General features: G+C 48.7%; 1 protein-coding gene and 1 long non-coding RNA gene across 10 annotated transcripts in view; one reads left to right on the top strand and one right to left on the bottom strand.

The window, feature by feature from the left end:
- The first annotated feature begins 48 nt into the window (after nucleotides 1-48).
- LOC135315484 (uncharacterized) lies at nucleotides 49-7,203 on the top strand. The gene is made up of 3 exons (XR_010374978.1): nucleotides 49-135; nucleotides 1,876-1,999; nucleotides 2,122-7,203. It is a non-coding gene; the product is annotated as an uncharacterized LOC135315484 (long non-coding RNA).
- The window catches only part of ENTPD1 (ectonucleoside triphosphate diphosphohydrolase 1), a 59,549-nt gene continuing 43,156 nt past the window's right edge, over nucleotides 3,747-20,139 (bottom strand). For 7 of the 9 annotated variants that reach the window (XM_064463877.1, XM_064463878.1, XM_064463879.1 and 4 more), the window contains 9 exons: nucleotides 14,380-14,513; nucleotides 13,863-13,980; nucleotides 12,454-12,604; nucleotides 11,646-11,805; nucleotides 10,785-11,021; nucleotides 9,994-10,254; nucleotides 8,809-8,928; nucleotides 8,473-8,610; nucleotides 3,747-8,317 (listed from right to left, as the gene is read on the bottom strand). In XM_064463877.1, the coding sequence (XP_064319947.1) occupies nucleotides 8,111-8,317; nucleotides 8,473-8,610; nucleotides 8,809-8,928; nucleotides 9,994-10,254; nucleotides 10,785-11,021; nucleotides 11,646-11,805; nucleotides 12,454-12,604; nucleotides 13,863-13,980; nucleotides 14,380-14,513 (1,526 nt within the window). In that variant the 3' untranslated portion in view covers nucleotides 3,747-8,110. Of the gene's footprint in view, nucleotides 8,318-8,472; nucleotides 8,611-8,808; nucleotides 8,929-9,993; nucleotides 10,255-10,784; nucleotides 11,022-11,645; nucleotides 11,806-12,453; nucleotides 12,605-13,862; nucleotides 13,981-14,379; nucleotides 14,514-17,178; nucleotides 17,263-20,139 lie in introns of those variants that run through there. The other 2 variants (XM_064463885.1, XM_064463886.1) reach the window with 2 other exon arrangements.

Here is a 20,139-nt window from a genome sequence, read left to right as displayed (position 1 = left end):
GGAGAAGTTTCCCCCCGCTCCAGCTCACTTATTAACCGGACAGTAAACAGGCCCCCGCAGCCCTGGCTGTCACTGCAGAAGAAGCGCAGGGCTGGAAAACTGGCTGCGGAGGGCGTCGGGGCTGCCAAGCGCACGGCAAGCGGCGGGGCGGGGGGGGGTGGGGGGAGGCGAGGGGGGCGCCGGGCGGGGGGATGCCCGTCGCCGAGCCCGTCCGTGGGTCAAGAGCCGGGGATGGCTCCAGGGCGGCCCCGGTGCCCGCACGGCTCCCGCAGCCCTGCCCGGCCCCTGCCCGCCCGGCGCGGGCAGCGCCCGCCGTTCCCCCCGGGGCCCGGCTGCCGGCTCGGAGCCGCTCCTGCTCTCCTGCCCCATCTCCTGGGGAAGCAGAGGGAGACAACGTCGCGGGCTCTGCGGGGCTGCCGGCCCCTCTGCCCCGGCCCCCGCTCACCCGGCAGTCCCGCTGCTCCCGGGATAAAGAGGGTCGGGGACCGCACCGCCCTCCCCACAGCTGCCTACCCAAGCGGCCGTCGCAGGGGGAGGGCAGGGCAACGCGGGCTCTGGTGCAGGAGTTGCCCGCTGAGCAGGTACCGGCAAGGAAAGCTCTGCCCAGAGGTCTGGTATCACCCTGCTGTGCGCTGGAAGTGGGCATGGCAATGGTCTCCGGCAGACACCGGGCAGCTGGTGGGAGAAGAGAGCTCAACAGCCTGAAGGCAGATGGAAGTGCCCTGCTGTCTGTTAATATACAGAATTGCAGACCGTTTCTGGATTTGGGGGAAGCTGGCTCCTCTCCGCCCCTCTGCCGCATACACCCGTGCCCCAGCGGGGAGCAGGCACCTCAAGCTCCCAGTGTTCTGCCCACGGACGGGCGCAGCTGCGGGAGGCGGCCTTGCTTTGCAGCCTTACCCCGTGGGGCTAAAGCTCCAGCAGCTTAGCAGCTCAGGACATCCCTGATACAGCCGAAACTTGAGTACAGCAGCCGAAAGGTTTACCATCAAGCCTGGACATCCCAGGAGAAAGGCTCCCTTTGCTAACATGAGTGTGCCATACTGCTCTGTCCAGGCCACCCTGGAAAGTTGCTTCTCCTGCCGTCAGCAATGGGCTTCTCAAGATACCCAGAGCCATGCTAAACATCTGCCTTCCCTTCAACCTTGAGGTGGATCTGCGCTGCATTGCCCTGTGACAAGGGTTGCTCTAGCTGCCTCTTCCCCCAGCAAAGCATCCTCTACCAGTGCTGCCCAGCTTTCCTACCTGTCCTCCATGTGCGCTTGGCTCGCCGACGGCCTTTCTGCCTCAATTTCCCAGGAAGAGCAGTGGTAAAATGAAGGAGCCCCTGTTTATAGCCTCTAACGCAAACTGCGCAGGTTGGTGGGCAAAGCACATGGTCTGTCTGCTCCTGGCTTGGCTTACGCAGAATTTCCCACTTTGAACTTTCTTCTGTCCCAGCTCCGACATACTGGTCCTTTCTCTCCTTGCCCCTGAACCATCTGCACAGTGTCCTCCTCTCAATTATGGCCCCTTTTTTTAAAAAAAGGGTTGTAAAAGTTCTGTTATTGAACAAATAGCTTTTGAAGACATGACCAGAAAAAAACCCTATACATAAAGATAGCAGTAGCCACATGAATACATTCTCCCAGTTAAGCTTCAGCCCACCACATCCCCGCTTGTCAGTCAGTCTCAGAGCAACACACATTCAGGAGCAGGAATGGTGTTGCACCCATCTTTAATCGGGTAACAAACAGTGCTGGAGGTGCCAGCTTCTCCCAGCACTTGTAGGAAACCAAGGAAATGTAGCTGAGGCAGTGGCAGGGCATGGCGAGCACCGGCATGGCAGGGCAGCTCGTATCTTTACAGCAAGCCATGTCTGGTGGTATTTTGCAGAGCTGGCGGCTCACACAGCAATGGGAAAAGCCCTCACCTCCTTCACATCGCGACTACAGGGCTGCTGGGTTCCCGTGGAGCTGCTCTCTCCCCAGCTTTCAGCAACCAAAGCGATGCGAAAGAGGTGGGCAGGTTTCCAGTGCTAGCTGGTGTTCCTTGGCAGCCAGAGCGCACTAAGCAGGGCTGTAGTAAAATAGCACAAACCCCATGTTTGGTCTGTCTCCCCCCTCCCCTTTCCCTTCCCAGGCTTTTCCAGTGGCCTGTGACAGCAGTGGGAGAGTTGGAGCTGCAGTGCTGCCAAGGGACGCATGAAAAAAGCACTCATTTTCCTATGGAGACCAGCAACACTGATGTGAGAAACAACAGAAAAAAAACCCAAGACATGCCAGACCGTTAGATCCTAAAAAGGAGCCATGAGCAAAATCTGGGGTGTGTGGAGAACACATCTCATGCACTGCTAGGTCTGGAGAATTAGTCAGCGTTATCCATAGCATAGGGATGGAGGCAGCCTGTTATCAGGCCGCAGGTTGAAATCAAAAAAAGGAAATAATTTTGCACACAAGGCACAATGAGATTACGTCATCAAAGCTGAAAATTAAATGAGTGCAAAGAAGAATAGGATGAATGCATAGAGAACTGGGGCTCCACAGCCATTAATTACGCAGATCCAGAAGCAATAGCTTGATCACGTTCCCTATGTCCCTGATGGCTAGAAGAGAAGGATCACGCCCTTTTGCTAAATGTCCATCTAAATCCTTGCCCATTTTGCAGCTGGAGACAAGCGCCAATGCGCTGCCTGTCTGATCTGACCTAGCATGGCTCTTATTATATTCTAGGAAAACAACATGCTGGTGAAGCTTTAAGCCAATAAGAAGTTTGGACATGTTAGAAAACATTGATGAAAGCAGAAACAAACAATATAGAATATTAGCTCTTAGAAACAGTGCAGGAAGTAAACAAAGACTTAATTTGGAAAAAGCGACTAATACATCTGGGATGGATCATCCACCTCCCCCCCAGATGTTCAAAGATGGAGAAACCTCGAGGCAGTGGGATGAAGAGGGTGAGCAGGAATGCACCATGCCACAGCAGCGAGAGTGAGAGGAATGCGAATGCGAGCCCCATCCCTCTCTGTTGCTCCGTGGCTGAGGGTCACAGGCAACAAGGAGCCAATCCCTCTGGAGCCAGTGGTGGAAAGCCTCGACCTGGTGTGTCTGTTTTAATTCTGGCCATATTGTTACCAGAGGAAGATTGGAAAATCTGAGGGAAGTTCAAGCTAAGAGCCATAAGAATGAGCAAACTAGGGAGAGTATGCGCTGAAAGAAAAATGATGAACCGTGACAAGTATGTTTGCCTTGGCAGAGCTACAGCTGTGGCTGCACACAGAGCATGCAGCCGCACAGCTTCACAAATAAGGGGTGCAGCCCCCCCCCCCCCCCCTTCACCTGTTTTGGGGGTTTTCAGTGCCAGCATGATGCCAGTGGTGCTGCATGGGGGGAAGGAGAGGGAAAAAAAGGACAGAGGACTGCAGCCACCCAGTGCACGACAGAGGAGAACAAGCTGCTTTGGGGAGGTCAGGGTGAAGCTAAAGCAAGGAAAGGCGGGGTTTGGGCACTAGCAGCCTTCCCGGGAGTGAGGCCACCTGTGTGAGTTGCCCAGAGCCTGGGAAGGACCACAGTGCTTTTACTTGCCAGGAGGGGAAGGTCCCTGCCCATCCACGGGGAACTTCACATCTAACCCAGAGGAACAGCAGGGAACTGGCAAGAGAGGAAATCCCATCTCTGGACTTTTCCATGTTTAGTGCCAGGAGCTCCGCTCCACTATTGGCAAGTTCTCGTCTTCTGGAAAACAGTGTAAAAACTTTTCTGGCATCAGTTCAGAAGTCTTTATTGTGATAAAGATACAGAGATTTGTACGAGCATCAAAACAAAGATCCATTTCATCAGGGCCAAGCCGCAAAAAGAAAGCGTGTGGCCGGGGTGGCAGGGACTGTTGTCCTCAGTGTACCCCCCCAGCCCCTCCTGAACAGGCTGCTGAGCCCTGCGACGCAGCTGGCAGCCCCGCAGAGCCTGCACGTCCCCCTGGCGCAGAGCATGGGAAGAACTGGGACAGCTGAGAAGGGGGCACCATCCAGCTGAGAGCTGCTTTTGGAGAAGCTGGGGCATCCCGGCCTGCATCAACATTGCAAATCAGCCTCTCACTGCAGAGGCAATGGCCCCACTTCCAAGAGCCTTCTTCCAAGCGGAGGCTCCACTGTGCTTTGCTGTAGGGCCAGAGAAATCAGCTGTAGCCTGTGCACAGAGGAGAGCTGGCTGTGTTGGGGAGGAGAGTGAAGGGTGCTTAGAGCCTGTGGTGGGGACCGGCTGTTTTCTGCAAGAGGTGAGTGTGCTGCAGGCACCCAGGCTTTCTCTTCTGACTCCTGAAAATCTCAGCCTCATTGATAGTTTTGCCTCAGACCTGACACTTGGGTGAACACGAGAGAGCTCGTGAAAGTCATCAGTCCCAGAGACACCAGACTGCTCCCGCACCCTGCAAAGCTATCAAAAACAGACCACTCAACATTTGAACCCAAACCAGAGACACTCATCCCACCTTGCTGCAGCACGTCTCAGGGCTTCCTGTGGCAAAAAAGACCAAGGTCTGGAGTCTTGGCAGCCCAGCGGAGCTCATCAGTGAATAAATATTTGCAAGGCAGGAACGCGTGGTGTTAACAGATGCTTTAACCCAGAAGAGCAAAACTGTACAGGAGCCAGTGGCTGGAAATTAAAGCCAGAAGCTATCGAATTAGAAATAAGGCACAGATAATTATCAGCGAGGCAGATCAACTGCATTAACAAGAGAAGTAATGCCACATTATTACTGGCATATTTGGAAATTCCCCCCGCTGTCATTAATGGTGTTCACGTACGCATTGAGTGGCTCTGGAACACACATTTGAGGTGGATGCAGCTGGGTCAGATGCAGCACAGAAGCAAAGAAATGGATGTTCATTGAACTTGAACTCTTTGACCAAGGATTTTGAGTAGCCTGCGTGGATAAAATCCTGCAATAGCAGGAGAAATGGGGAGAAAAAAAACATATGCTTTTCTGTGAAGGTTCACGTACAGCCAGTGATATGCAAGGGTCTCACCCTGATAGGATGCCTTCAGTCAACCAGTTCCTGGAGCCTCAGCCTGCTCAAGTGATTTTTAAATGGCATGTCTGGTGTCACCTTAGAAATTCTAGTTCTGGAGAGATTCACTCATAAATGTGATCTAAAAGTCATAAGGTTTAAAAATAATGTAACATATTTTGTATTGATCTTAGTTCGGGGCCCTTAGGTTGCGCTCAAGTCGCATTTACAAATTTAAGAAAAACAAAACTCAAACCAAAAACCAAGAAGGAAGGCAGGAGGGAATAAGCAAAAATACCAGCTGATCACCTACTCCAGACTCAAGAGCTAACAATATTAATACCATGGGACTTGCAATAAAAATACAAAACATTGCTAAAGCTCTTCTCCCAGGTTCTATATTTGAGCTTTTCCTTTGGCATAAACCCTTAGGAGGGACCAGAAAAGCAGACTGGCGCAGGCTTTCTCTCCACACCAGCTTCCACGTGGAGTTTCTGCATCCAATGGATCTGCCAGTTCCAACATCACAGGCATGACTAAGCAGCTGCCAGATCCCCAAGGAGGTCTCAGGAGAGGAGTTACCATTCTGCAGGTTTCCACGCTGATCATGGGGAAGAAGGACACACCAGGTAATATGGGGAGCTTCTCCAGGGCAACTGCCCTGCTATGAATACTCTGTATGCAAGGAAGGTGTGTGGCAAGCGGGGCTGACTGGCAGCTGAAGCAGCTCTGATCACATGCTCCTCCTGCATGCCTTCCAGCCGTGACCAAAAAGTACTGATAATCTCTCATCTACCTATCTTTGCTGAGAACAACAGAAGGAAGACTCCGTCTCTAGTTGAATTCCAACACCTCAGTGTATTTGCAGAGAAAACAAAAACTGGTCAATGGACAGTGTAGGGAATTGTCATTGGCGCATTGATCTGGATCACTTGCTTGGGGGAATATTCTTGGAATAGTACAAATTTTAGTGGAGCCACAGGGAAGGCAAAGCGGCTCATGTTGAGAGACAGTGATGTATGGTGCGAGACAGCGGCGATTCTGGAATGCAATGACCAGGAAAAAAAGCCAAGTTGCAATAGTCCAACTGGACAAAACAGCCCCAAAACTTTCTCAAAAGTGAGCAGGCCTGGCCCTGAGATATATGAATGGGGAACATAGAGTATAGATCAAAACCAGAGGGTGTTACTTTTATGTACACTATTAGCAACTCTACTACCACTCGCTGCTGAAAACTTTGGTCTCCAAATTTCAGAAAGATGTGACAATTTTCAAAGAAGTGGACTCATGAGCTGCAAGTGAGGTCAGCACAGGGCACTTTAGATTGAAGATCAATCTATTTAATATGATACAATTGCAACTTGCAAGCACCAAGAAGGAAAAGGGATTTTGATAGCAGAGTTACTTAGTCTTTCTGAAATGGGCAGAACAAGATCCAACAGAAACTGAAGCCAGCTAATTCAGAGCAAAAATAAGACACAGATTTTTGGAAGAATAATGAACTGACCAAAGATCTTACCACAAGACAGGGTAGATTTTTCCCTTACCTTTAGGTCCTTCAATACATTATGGCTCCTACTTCCAGGCATGAAAGAGAAATAACTGGGAGACATTTTCCAGCCTGCACTGTGCAGAGGGACAGGCTGGGAAAACATGAAAACCACGAGCTCTGTATCTGTCCTTGCTCGAAGGAGAAAGCTTTACTGGGGTTGTACTCCCTGATCCCCTCTGCACCTTCTACAGCTTTGCTCGGGGAAACAGGTGAAGGTATGTGTTTGCCATGCCTTTCTCTCCACAATATCTGCTTTCTTTTGGCCTCCAGCATTTATAGGTCATTATGAGAAGAGATTTCTGAGATTTTGTGGGAGGTAGACAGGCACCAGTGGTTTCCAAGTGTTTTTATAAAAATGGATTTCTGACTTACCTCTCTTCTTTTTTTGGAGCAAGGAATGGAAAATGGAAGAAAGTGATTCATAAACCTGATCAGTAGCATCACCCTAGCTGTGTGCTAGAAGATGGGCTGCAGTATGTGCACTCACAAGCCCTGGGTCTTATGGTCATGGGATAAGCCTAAACCATGAGGGAAGGAAAGGCAAATTTTCACTGATTTTGCTGGTGGAAAGAGTGGTTCAATCTGTGCGTGCTCGTGCTGCTTAACTGCTGCCAGCTGTCTATTTGTAAAAGAACATGACTTAATAAACATTTTCCCTAGATCAGAGGCTGCTGTATGATCAGCACAGTGACACTGGATTTCTTTAGTGGCTGTATACCTGTAGGCATGCTGATGACACCAGAGTCCCTCTAGGCATAAGCACTTGCTACTGGTCAAGAATCCTCAGCCAGTATGAGCAATTCCTACAAAAATCATCAACGCCTGGCTGGGCACTCATGTCTTGATACACCCTAGGGGTATGGGAATGGCTCAGTGTAACAGTGAGCCAGCTTTGGTCCAGCAACAACATCAGGAAGACGTGGGAATGAGGCTTCTTGCCACCTGTGAAAGGAGCAGACAGCCACCAGAGCCCAGCCGAGGGCTGATAACCACCAGTATGCTCAGTTTCTTCATCCTCATCCCTCCTTGTCCCAGAGTGGCTAGCCTTTGGGGGCCAGCTGGGTGCAGGTGGCCGTACCTGGCTGTAGGGCTGCGAGGGCTCAGGGAGGGAAGCGGAGGCGTGCTGGTGTGGGAAGGGCTCTCGGGAACAGCTTCAGTGGAGGAGGAGTGGGATCACCCTGCATGTGATCACTCCCAAGAGCTCAGTGGGATGTGTGACCCTGAGATTACCCTTGCAGGAGCACTGGCTCCTAAAGATTGCTGCCGCTTTTCTGTTTATAATGCTGTGCATGAGGCAAAGACCAACAAGCAGCAAAGTTTCATCGAATGAAGGTACGACCCATTCAAGGAGGGGACATCCACTTGTCTGTCCTTGGCAGAAAGAGTTGGCGAGCCTGATGTCCCGACATCTGTCAGTGCAAGTGTGAGTCGGAAGGAATAAATGCCCTTGTTGTACACAGTCAGTAGCTTCAGTGAGAGGTGAGAAGGGCTCTGCAGTATCGCCTGCTTTGCCGGGGTCTCGCTAGCCCTGAGTGGCCAGGTGGCATGGCCCCCTCCCACCAAAGCTCTTCCTAAACAATCCCCTTCTGCAGGCACTTGGGCTTGTGGAAGAGAAGCCAGGCAAGTAGGAGCACAGACACCAGCACGAGGGAGCTCAGCACCATCAGCCCCACGTAGCTGCCGTGGGAAAGAGGGGGCATGGCGGGCTCCTCTGCGGGGATCATGTTGGTCAGATTCAGCATGTAGCCCAGGGTCCAGCCTGCATCGCTGCTGCCAATCTGAAACAGGAGAGGAGCAGAATCAGCGCTGGGAGGTGCAGGGGCTACTTGTGGCATTTCCGGGGCAGTAGCACCTCTGGGGAAAAAGGTCCAGGCTGTGCAGCAGAGACTGTAGTTAGCTGCTGGGGTAGAGCCCTCCCCACCACAAAACACACCTTTCCAAGGAAGTGGATCCTTTGCCAGTTCTTTTCAGTGAATTTGTAGCCATCTTCCAGGAGAGAGAGGATGTAGGCTCCAGAGAAGCAATATTCACTCAAGTACTTTTCTTTTATTTGGTGGTATGTTGTCTTCACCTAGGGAAGGAGGAAGTTGCCAGGCTGTTAAACACAGCTTCCCGCTGCTCCAGCTTGTGCCTGAGCATCCACTGCAGGTGTTGGGGGGATCTTTCCCCTCTTGCCTTGGAAGTTACCCCCAACCATTTATCCTACAGAAAAACATCAGCCGCTCTTGCCACCCAGCAGCCCCAGCCCACTGCCACAAGCACTGCTTACCTCATGCCAAGGCCGGGCACAGAAGCTCTCAATGGTGCTGGCCACTTTGTCCAGGGCAATGGGGCTTTGTTCATGGGTCAGGTTCAAAAAGTTCATCACAAAGTAGAAAGCAGAAAAAGCCTGAAGGAGAAAGAATATTTTAACATGACCGGGCCTCAGCATGAGCAGGAGAGTGGAAATTCCACAGAAGAAAATGGTTTTATATACAGATAGAGAAATATAAGAAGCAACACCACACATACACAAGTAGATATATTTTCAAGAGGAATGTCATTTTGAGACACCCCTCAGAGCTGATGAGAGGTAAAGACTCCAAAATGAAGGTGGAAGTAGGAACTTCACTGACCACAGTATCCTGAAGAACTTCAGTAAATCCCTCTCCTCTACGCACTGGTGCCAGAGTGGCACACGGTGAACACTGCTTGGCATCACAACCGTGATCCCGTTTTGGCAACTGAATGAGATTGCAGCCAATTCCTCCACAAACAGCAGAGGTGATGGCCTGAAAGGACTGTACACAGCCCCAGCATAAAATCCAAAGTCCAGAAAACCCATTTCTGACCATGGCCAATAGCTGATAGGTAGGGGACAGTTTATGAGCAGGGCAGGGGAGTATTAACAGTTCCCCTAGAAACCCTCACAGCTACTGAATTCTTGTTGCTCTAGGACTGATGCTCAGTGTGGTGTCACCCTTGATGTGTTCAGAGCATGCACTGTCTCCTCCTCACGTCTGGTAAGCAGACAGGTGAGCCGAGTGGTTTCAGTAGTGCTCACACACTCTGGATCAACTTCAGATCTGGACCCACCATTGACCCCAGGAGACAAGGTCTGCAGGACCAGTGCATCATGCACGGCCTGCAGCAGGCTCTCCTGCCTCTGGTGATGGCCATCAGGAAGGACTGCCTGCAAAATGAATGAGTAATTGGAGCTCCCCAAGGAGACACCTACAGGAGATAGGTTAGAACAAGAACAGTGCAGTACTGGTACGTCAGTATTTACTGGGGTTGCTCTTAGGTGTGCTATCCTCACAGCAAGTGCAGCACTACTTTTGTAGTTACATGTCCAAAAAGCCATCTTGTAAATGATTTCCTGTCCCAGCCAGGGAGAATACACTCTAGCATTACTCTGAGTTTCTGCTCTTCTCATATTCTGGGTAACAGAGAGTTGAAGAATGTGAAGACTTACCCCAAAATCCCCTTGTAATGGAGGTAGGTATATCCCATTGAAGGAGCAACTGGAGTAAGGGCAACCACTTTTATTAAAGAGTTTCTGGATGTTTCCTCGACACTTTTGATAATCCCCCTCTCCCTGTATGTAGAGCTGGCTGAAAGGGAATTGCTTTTTCTCGGCTGATGTACAAGGGTTTTTGAAGAGCTCATTTATATTTATTGTCCTCTGATACCCCTGGTGAAAGCACGGATCAAGGAGGCTGCTGTTCTCCACGGTCTGAAAGTAAAATCCACCCAAGCTGTTAAACTTCACTCTAGAGTAACACCCTGGAAAACATCCACGAGGAAGGGTGGCTGCAAGGCACTTGTCACAGTACATCACACCAAGATACACACATTGGGTCAAAGTGATGAGGATGGTTTAAGGCATTGGCCGTGATTTGGGAGATGTGGGTGCTGCCACAGCCTCTCTGTAGGACTCTGGGCAAATTCCTTTCAGCCACATTTTGGGAAGCTGTTGTTGATTTGGGATTCTCAGAGAATCACCTCCCCTGAGTACCTCAGTTAAGCAGAGTAATCCTGCTATCCCATGCCCAGGAATCAAGGCACCTCAGATTGGTAGGATTTTTGAAAATGTTGACTGTCGTCTCTTTCGGCATTTGCCCAGTCTTTATGGAGGACAATGACATTTCCCAAACCCGGACTAAGGGATGAGATTTTTAGCTGGGACACAGCAACTTTTACAGCACCAGTACGTCAAAGCTAGGAGGGTCCAGGATCTTCACCTGCAATCACAGATGTACTTGCCTGTATGTCCCTGGCCAGTTTCTTTTGCAGAGCCTGGTCCTTCCCATAGCAGAGAAAGCTGTGCGTGTACACTAGGTAATCCTTGCCATAGAGACGGAAGTAGAGCAGGTTCTCTAAGGACTCAGAATAGCGTTCATTTGGTACAAAGGTAATCTGTGTTGAGGCTCCTCCGAGGTCTAGTGCTCCTGAAGTCTCACTTATGGATTTTAGAGAATGTAGTAGTTTTGTCCAGCCAGACTTTAAAAAAAAAAAAAATCAAAGTAAGACAGAGACATCAGGCACGGAAAAGATTCATTTGGGGGCAAATAAGAAAGAGAAAGACCTATGAGGAGAGAAGCAGAAGCACAGAACACAGGAAAGGCAGGAAGACATGGAGGGGGGCATGAGAGCTGGAACAAGACACAATAAAGATGCAGGCTCAGAAAAGCAAAAGATGGATCATGTCTGAGTGTTTGCAGGAGGACTAAGAATATTAAATCTAATATAACTCTTATGAGAAAAACCAGCCAACTTTCTATTTCAGCTCCCAGATGATTTATAAGCTCAGTAGTAAAGAATTATTGCCAAACTTTGCGGGCACAAAAATATTTTAGATCAGGAAGTGAGGGGCATGCTAAACCCAAGCAAAGTTATTGAAACGTTTTATTGCAATGCTTTAAGCCTGACTACAGTGGTACACCCTGATACTCACTGGTATCAGGATATACTCACAGTAATTGCTGAGGCATGATGTGCAGCTTCCTGATCTCTGGTAACTGGCTTACAAGGGAAGATAGTGCCTGCGACACCCTCCTGCAAGGCATGATCTACAAAGTGCCGCGAGCCGATGATTCAAATATGGATTTCCCGTTGATACAGTACCTGCTTGAAATTGCCCAGCAGGTAGTTAATGGTGATCCATCCATAGGCTCCTTCTTCCTGACCACTGATGATTCTGGCACCCTGGAAGTTGAAGGGAGTTGAACGTAGCGTCTTCTCTACTGAGGACAATACTTTGTCAGCTGCATTTTTATTCTCCAAGCTGGATGAATGGAAGAAAGGATGGAGTGACTCTGGGTGACAGCTCTCTGCAGCCTATGGGCTTTATTCTGAGTAGGCAGGCTGCAAGTGCCCACCAAGCATTAATTATAACAGAACACTCTTTGCCATCACCATTACAGAAGAAATCCGTGCCCTTTGGTATCCCCAGGGAGATTTCCCAGGCAATAGATACATAAGATCAGCTTGCTGTCCCAACCAGGCAAGAGGTCTGGGGCACCCCCATGAAAATCACAAATAAAAGTAAAGGATGATATGATTATAAAGTTACCTGAGCTCTGATGGTCTCGGGCTGAGTCAAGTTATGTGGGGAGTTGCAACATGGTGGGGCTAAAAAATCCTGGGTCAGGCCTAATACCAGACAGTGGGGGATGTCTGAGCATCTCCTGAGCATCAGCTTGGGCACTGGAGTCTCTGCACTGCATGCGGGTGCTGGAAATGGTCCTGCTGGGCGAGCAGGGGAAGAGCCCAGGGAGGCTCCGGGTTCAGAGAGGCCAGTGGCAGAAAAGGGCATCTGAGCAAAGCGTGAACTGGCAGCATTTCCAAGGACTTTTCCCAAGAGGACCCCACTGACCATCCATGGCAGTCCCAGGCACAGTGCTGCAGGAAAAGGGGACAAGCCCTGCAGTACCTGAGAAGGCGCATGCCGGCAGTTGCTCCGAGGTAGACAGGTGTCTCTTGATGCTGCTTTGAGGGAATCACCACTTCTGCTTGTTGTAGGCACTTTGCCAGAGAGGGACCTGCCATCTCCGTGGCATTGGAGTAACCTGAGATCCCAGGGCCTGCAAGAAACAAGGACACTTCGTTGCTCAAACTCCAAGCATAATCCCAGAGCGCTGTCATGAGCAATCACATTAAACCACAGGCAGCAACATCAGATTCAACCACCCCATATCTAGGGAGCTTTAGAAATCCTACAGCATCAGTTAAGCCCAATGCACATGGGGATGGCCACGGCACCCAGCATCTGCCGTTCGTTCTCTGCGAAGCAGGCTATGAACTAGCAGTGAAGGCTGCTGGGAGACAGATCATTTGCTTAGTATGTCCTGGACATATTAAAAGAAGCAGACTCATCTCTGAGAAGCAGGCTCATTTTTGCTTCTGCCTGGGAGTACCCTGGATCTGCTCCTGAAAATCCCTGACGCTTCACTACATGGGGCCCTCTGGGGGAAGATGCTGTCATTTATTTGTGTATTGTACGCTCACACTACAACACTGAGTGTTTTGCAGCTATCTGTTTTCATGCTGACCCAAAGGAAAAGTAATTGTCCCTCCCTGCCATGTGTCCCCTGGTGAACGGATGGCCCCAGGATCGATGCCTGCACAGGCAGCAGTGATGCCCGCTCTGTGTTTGCTCCAGGTTGCTGTATGCTCAGCATGCTGCTTGTGGCATGGCACACAGCAGCACTGAGCACCTCTCTTGGCATCTTGATAACAGTGTGGCTGTCCCCTGTGCTGCAGACAGGTCTGAAAAGACCCCAGGCAGGCTCTGACGACACCTCTCCTCTCCCCAGACCACAGCGATCCATGATGGTCTGCTCTGTTCCTTGTCATGTGCATCCTTGGGCTTCACTTATGCCCTCCTAAACAATACAATATCTACAGAGCAATTAAATAGCATAAAGAAAGTAAACCATGCCATGCATAAGTTGAGCAACCCCGGCCCACAAGCCCAGTGCCTAGCTTGCACAGAAGCCTTGAAAAAGAGGAAACAATGCCCTCCCCTCTCGCTGCCTGACATTCATCGGCACTTCAGCAAGGGTGCATGCAGACGTTTTATTTAAGTACATTCTTTGGTGTAGTTTTCTCCAAAAAGTGCTCACTTCTAAGCATCCTAAAAATAAAGGAAAAAGTGGATCCAGCTTTCCCCCCAGGCACATACAGCTCCCTATGGGAAGCGGTGGGATATACATTAGCTCACAGATGTAACACTCTCTTCACTCTTGGCCTCTTCCTCCAGCTTTCTCCTCCCCCACCCTTTGGTTGCATTATCTCTTCTTCATCCTGTGCCCCTTCCACAGCTCCCTTTTCTCCTCTTACCTTCAACTTTACACACCTCCACCTGCTGCACCACCCCAGTGTCATTCTCCTTCTCTGCTGGCCACTCGTACACATACAGGTTAGTGTGGGACGACCCCGCATCCAGCACAATCCCATACTGTGGGCAAAACAGAACCGTCATTGCACCTGAGGCACCGAACCAGACACCCTGTGCGCTGGTCTCCACATGCGGGGGGACCAGGAAAGAGCAGCCTATCTGGCAGCTGTGGGGACGTGCTGTGTCATTACTCTTCTCAGCAGTGCTTCAGTGCAAAGTTTCCATCAAAGGATAGAAGAGCAGAGAAGCAGCAAAATTGGGACTGATTACTTAGGAGATGATCTCCTGTGGTGCCATATCTGTTTTTTACCATGAAGATGTAAAATGAGATGTTGAGGTCCATGGAGCCAGAAAGAGAGGTTAGCCAGACCTGGCAAGGGCAGCAACATGTTCTGGAGCACAATGCATGCCTAACCCCAGGTTGGATTGTTTTCCTGAAAGAGTCCCGGCTTGTAATACCTTAATATTCTTCGGAAGTGGCTTGTTTTGGGTCACTGCTACAGCAATTAAAGCAATTACAGCCAAAGTAGAGAGGAATCCCAGGATGACTAGAATCTTTCTTGTCCAGGACATCTTTGGTTTGGTACCTGTGACTAGAGCAGAAAAAGGATGTTAGTATCCCAGTAGCCCATCGGACCTCACACCGCAAACGTCTTCAGGCATGTTTCTGTAGTCCCTTTTCACTAGGAAACATCTGCCTTTGCCCATCCCTGCTCCCATCTTCTGCTCTATGTCATCATGTGGGATTTCTTAGAGGCAGAGCTCAGCCCTGGTGTCCTACAGGTCTGCTGTCATGGGCTGTGCCACATCTCCATGGGCTGCCCTGTGCCAGGTTATGATGAAGGAAGACTTCAAGATGCAGCTTATGGTTAGCTTGTCCTTAAGATACCTGCAGGTGGCTGAGCAACTGTATAGCAAAAGCATCTGTATGGGGCAAACACCAGCTTCTTCTATAGCTCTGCATTTGCCTTAATAATCCTTGAGAAGCTGAAAGAACAGACTGCTAATATATAAACGGCGTAACCTTGTGAAACCCAAAGCTTTAACCCCTGTGACATTGTACCAGACCGATTCCTTAACTGTTGCTGTTATATTTGGTATGACCTATTTAACAGGTGAAGATTTTTGTGGCTTAAAATACATTGTTAGCTGTAGAATTCTGTAAAAAAAAGCCATTTTTGGCTGATGGAAATAATTCACAACCAATATGGCATTTGAGCTTCCAGAACCAATATACATATAACTGCATATTTTAGTGGCTAGCACGATGCTTTCTTCTATATTTTCCTTCTTCGGATTCTTCATATATCCCATGGTGGAGATCTCACTTCACAACTTAGCCTCAGCCAGTTTTGGTATTGTTTAATAAAATACCATCTTACAACATGAAGCTCTAGAAAGGGTATCAGCAAAAGCATTTTCCAGATTTATAACCTAGCTGTAAATTCAACACTTAAAATGGAAAAATAGCTCTGGCACTCTAGGGGACATACCTGCTCCCACTACAATATGAAATCCATTTCTAGCTACACTGATGCTCCATACTGAAAAGCACTGATTGTCTGACTGCTCACACGGGTACTAATTTCTCTTCTTTTTATACACAAACACTCTAGAAGATCTTTAGAGATACATTATGGGTTATCCAGGTTGACAATACCTCTCTGCAGGCAACCACATCAACTATCTTGCTCCAAGAAGGTAAGGTGACTGAACCTGCTCTGCATCTCCATGCCAAAACTGGAGTTCCAGAGGTCATTCTCCAGCCCCGAGGTGATACTGGCTCAATGCTCCAAATCCATATGAAAAGCATTCAAGTTCTAATCGGGGTCATCTTATAACCATTTTGGTTTCACGGGAAAGGTGGTCCCAGGCACCAGAGCTATACAAAGTGTTACCCAGACTTGCAAGTGACTGCAAATCCTAGAGTTATTTCCAGAACTTGGCCCAAGTGGAAAGAAACAATGAACCTCTGGAAATCTCTAACTGTAGACAAATAATGTCTTCCAACCTACCTAGAGAAAATGGAACCTAAAAGTGCCAAGAGAACTTCTTTTGAAGATCTTCCCGCAGACAGGTCCGTTGGAAAGCTACGCTGACCTGGAGCTCTGTGCTCCCTCTCATCACGCTCATGTGTAAATCTGCTGAGGCTAACTGTGAAATTTGGAAGCTTATTATATTCGCATTCTGTGAGTGCCTGTTAGAGGCACAGCATGCTTGCCAATATCTCCAAGAATGCAGCTTAAAAAAACAGTCTAGTGCACATACCAGACAGTAGGAGGTAAAAATGCATTTGATACAGCTTTATTCAAAAATGGCCCCAGACTCATGCCTTGAAGTGATTAGAAACAGCAAAGCATGACAGCTGGGAGATTTTTCTTCTTATTGGAGAGAGTAGTTGGCTCAGGTTATGACAGCGCTGAGCATGTCTGTTGAACAAAAATTATTTTAACACTAGAAAAATGAATAAAAACAGATGCTATAATGTAAAATTAGATGCACTGTATGGATATGAAGCTAGCATGCTTGAAAACTGAAACTGCTGCTGACAGTTGCACAGCACATTCACGTAATTATTGCCACCCTTACTCTGAGATCTTGCCTAGAGGCAGACACTAACAGCTTTGTTGGGTGTTTACTGTCATAGGAATGAGAGATGGGTGACTTTGAAAATCTTAGAAAGGATGCAAACTTCCCGTTGTGATGGGTGTTGCCTGTTGCTGTACCTTTTCAGCAGCCACACTCTGAAAGCAGCAGTAAAGCAGGAGCAATTTTCTTACTGTAATGGACCACCCCAATAGACAGCTGTAGAAATCCCTTGTCTGTAGGCAGAGGCATTATGATAATTGGCTGCATCCCACCTGTGATCTGAGATTAGTAATTTTTTTCCCAAGGACTGTTATTTCCTTAACCCCGAACATGACCTTTGCCTGAATTTTTAGCTCAGTATTGTGAGTACTTTTTAGGACTCTGGGGGTTACAGATATGCCATTTCATTGCTGTATCCCATACCAGAGCCTCCATCTTTATGAACTCTAATGCTCCCAAGCAGCATTTTGTTGAAATGCTTCGTACAAGACCAGGTACAAAATGATAAGCATAGTCCAGAAGGTGGCCTAGCAAAGCAATGGCCTTCCAAATAGCACTCAAAGTGCACAGACTTGAATACATGATTACTTAAAAAAAACAAACACCAAAACCAAACCACAACATTGCAAATCCAAATAAAGTATTCAATGTAATGAAAATAAAACTGACCTGAAATTTGCTCAGAAAGGTAAGGTATTTGAGCAAGTTCCCTCTTCTGCACACTCGGTTACCTCCTTAAGCTCTAGGCATAACTGCAGGTTCTGCAGTGACTAACTGCGTGACATGACCCCACCATGTCTCCAGTGACATGGCCCCAAGTTCATGTTACTGAATGCTGTGCAAACACTCCTCATCCGCCGCCCACTGGGGCAGTACTTGACCCTCGAGCACCTCTGATTGCCAGGACCCAGGACTTTTCTTCCACTAGCAGTTTTCCTCAGCTAAAGATTAAGCAGGCATGATCCTCTGTCTCTGTGCCCAGCCAGAACCCAGAGACAGCTCTCTGCTCCTTCTCTCATACTGCCCACTGTAAATGGTGATAAAAACATCACATAAGGCCATAAGTAGGCATAGAAATGACATTGCTTTTCTTCTTCCCCACCCCAAAGCTCAGAGCTGCCCTGGTGCTGGAGCCCTGCCCACCTGCACAGGCATCAAGCACTTTCCAGATGTTGGAGCACAGCCCAGCTGCTCAGGCATCTCTCTCTCTTTCTAATTTTGGTCTCTTTGGTTATTTGAAGGGGCTACTGCTGGTCCAATCCAGAGATTGGTGCAGGTCCCAGAACACAAACAGGGTACTAGATCAATATCTTTTCTGTCTCTGAGTTAGCTATCAGCTGAGAATGACTGTTGGCAGCCACTCCAGCTAACAGCAGTTTTGCTGCAGAAACCCTGTTGCTGTCAGTGAATAACCCAGGAAGGACCACACCAGCATGGAAGGCAGCTCTGTGTGAAGGCAAGGAAACAGAGTTGTCCCCAGTCTTCCAGATCCTCAAGATCAATAGGAATCTGCTCCTCCAGCTGACATCACGCTAAGTCACTGGCAGCTCTGCACGCCAGGAGATGTCACTCACAGCCAAGGCTGACCAACTGCTTTCTCAACAAACAAGCTTAGCAACAAATGTTGAAAGGAACCCAGCTGCTAAAAGGCAACCAGCTGCTTTTAGGGATGCAATAAGGAGAGGCTAAGGCTGGCTTAAGGACTGAAATTAGGATTGTCAAGCAGAAAAGGAGAGATGATGCACATAGTCCAAAGCCATGCTCAGTTCAGATAACCTTATTATCACCCATCATCTCTAATATATACAGATAATGTTGTAAACTCTGGCTTAGCACAACAGCTAAAGTTGTTTGCTCTTTCCTTTGGATGCTCGTGCTCAGCCCGTTACAGAAGGGATCACAAGAGGCTGTACTGCAAGGCCATCACTTTTCCACTGCACAAGTGCCACGCTGACGGTGGCAGTTCCCACCGTCACCTTTACATTCCCAGCACACCTCTGTATGGTCAGAAACATTCTCATTTTCAGCCTTAATTTATTTATTGCCAGTCTATTCCCTCTGTCTTTGTTCCACCCCTGTCTCAAAACTTCTGCAACTCTCAATCCTCCTGGAATTTGTTTTCTTCACCAACTTATAAGCAATGATCCTTTCCAGATTTTTGTCTTTCCAGCCTTCTCCATCTATCTAAACAGTCCAGCAGCCCTTCTCTCCATACAGAATGATCTGCTTTATTTTTGTTAAGCGTTCTGACCAGAACTGCAATGAGACTAGCCTTGCACAGTAATGTACCTGTTACACCAGGAGATGATAGAGTCCCAGCCCAAATGAAGTAAGGCAGGGACCTGTACTGCCTCAGACACATGATCATCTACCATCACGGCCAGTGCTAAGTCAACCCAGCACCTCTCCTATGCAATCCCAGCAAATCCACATTTGATCATATTTAATTAAATTAGCCCTGCTACATGCTGTAAGCAAAGGGAGTTCCAAGACATTGCCTGCTGCCCACGAGGCTTGGAGTGACGACAGAGAATAAGACGGTGTCCTATAAATCCTGCCCATCAGCTGGCAGCTACCTCTGCTGCTGATCACCCACGTTGCTGCCGCAGTCTGTTGGGAATCTCTCCAGTAACTGGTTTCCTAAGCACACGTCCAGTCTTTGGGGGAGAGCTGCTGGATGCTCATGCAATTATGTAGCTCAGCAAATGGTCAAATAGTCTTCAGAGCTCCTGAACTTAAACGTATCAGAGAGACACAGCGCAGTGCTGAGAAGCCACTGAATTATGACCCATCACAAAGGGACACAGGCATATTTGAACACCGAGAACTTGGGAACAGTATGGATTGAATTGAGTCAGATGCCGCCGTATTTTTAAAGCAAGGACCAACATCTTGCCTGCCTGACTGCCAGCTGAAAGAGCCCAGGAACCCATGGCTGAAGGGTGCCTGAATCCCTCAGCTCTCTGAATGCATCCAGCACCTGTGCAGATCTGTGGTCCCAGGTTGGGCAGATGGGCTCTGTGGCACAGGGAGGGCAGCTTGGGCAGAAGTAGCATCCGTCAGGCCAGGTGCTTGCAGAGGAACATCATCCAGGTCAGCAGAGAGGCCAGTAGATGGGGGATCTGGCAATGCAGCCTGTGCACATTTACTAACTGCGGGAATTCAGGTCTATGAAGTTCTGCTGGCAGTGATGGCAGGGAAAGGGATGAGAGCAGTCAGCGCTGCTGTTCTTGAAGGTGGATGGCAGGGGATGCACATTATCCTCCTGCTGAGGGAAAATGAGATTTTTTTGGTAGTCATGAAGTTTATCAGGCTGAATTGCACACGCAGTGAGTTTGCTGAACTTGCATCAGCCTTGGAGCCACACTACCTAAAAAGGCACTCCTGTCCTCAGACTCACTGTAACCAAACATCTGAGTCCATAAACACTCAAAAGAGCTGCACTGCTTCATTTATCAACCCTTTTCTGAAATTTTCTCTGTCCCCATCTGACTTCTTACTCATTCTTCATCTGCCTTTTGCATTCAAGCATGCTCTTGTCCAAGTTGCCTAGGAAGATTTTGCTGCAAAGTAATATAAACCACCTGTTTCAGGCCAACATATTGGAAAAGTCTTTTCTTAGGCTGGTGA

This window comes from Phalacrocorax carbo, chromosome 12, assembly GCF_963921805.1.
Source record: "Phalacrocorax carbo chromosome 12, bPhaCar2.1, whole genome shotgun sequence".
NCBI classification, from domain to species: Eukaryota; Metazoa; Chordata; class Aves; order Suliformes; family Phalacrocoracidae; genus Phalacrocorax; species Phalacrocorax carbo.
Note: the sequence above shows the minus strand (reverse complement) of the source record. Positions and strands in the feature narration are given on the sequence as shown.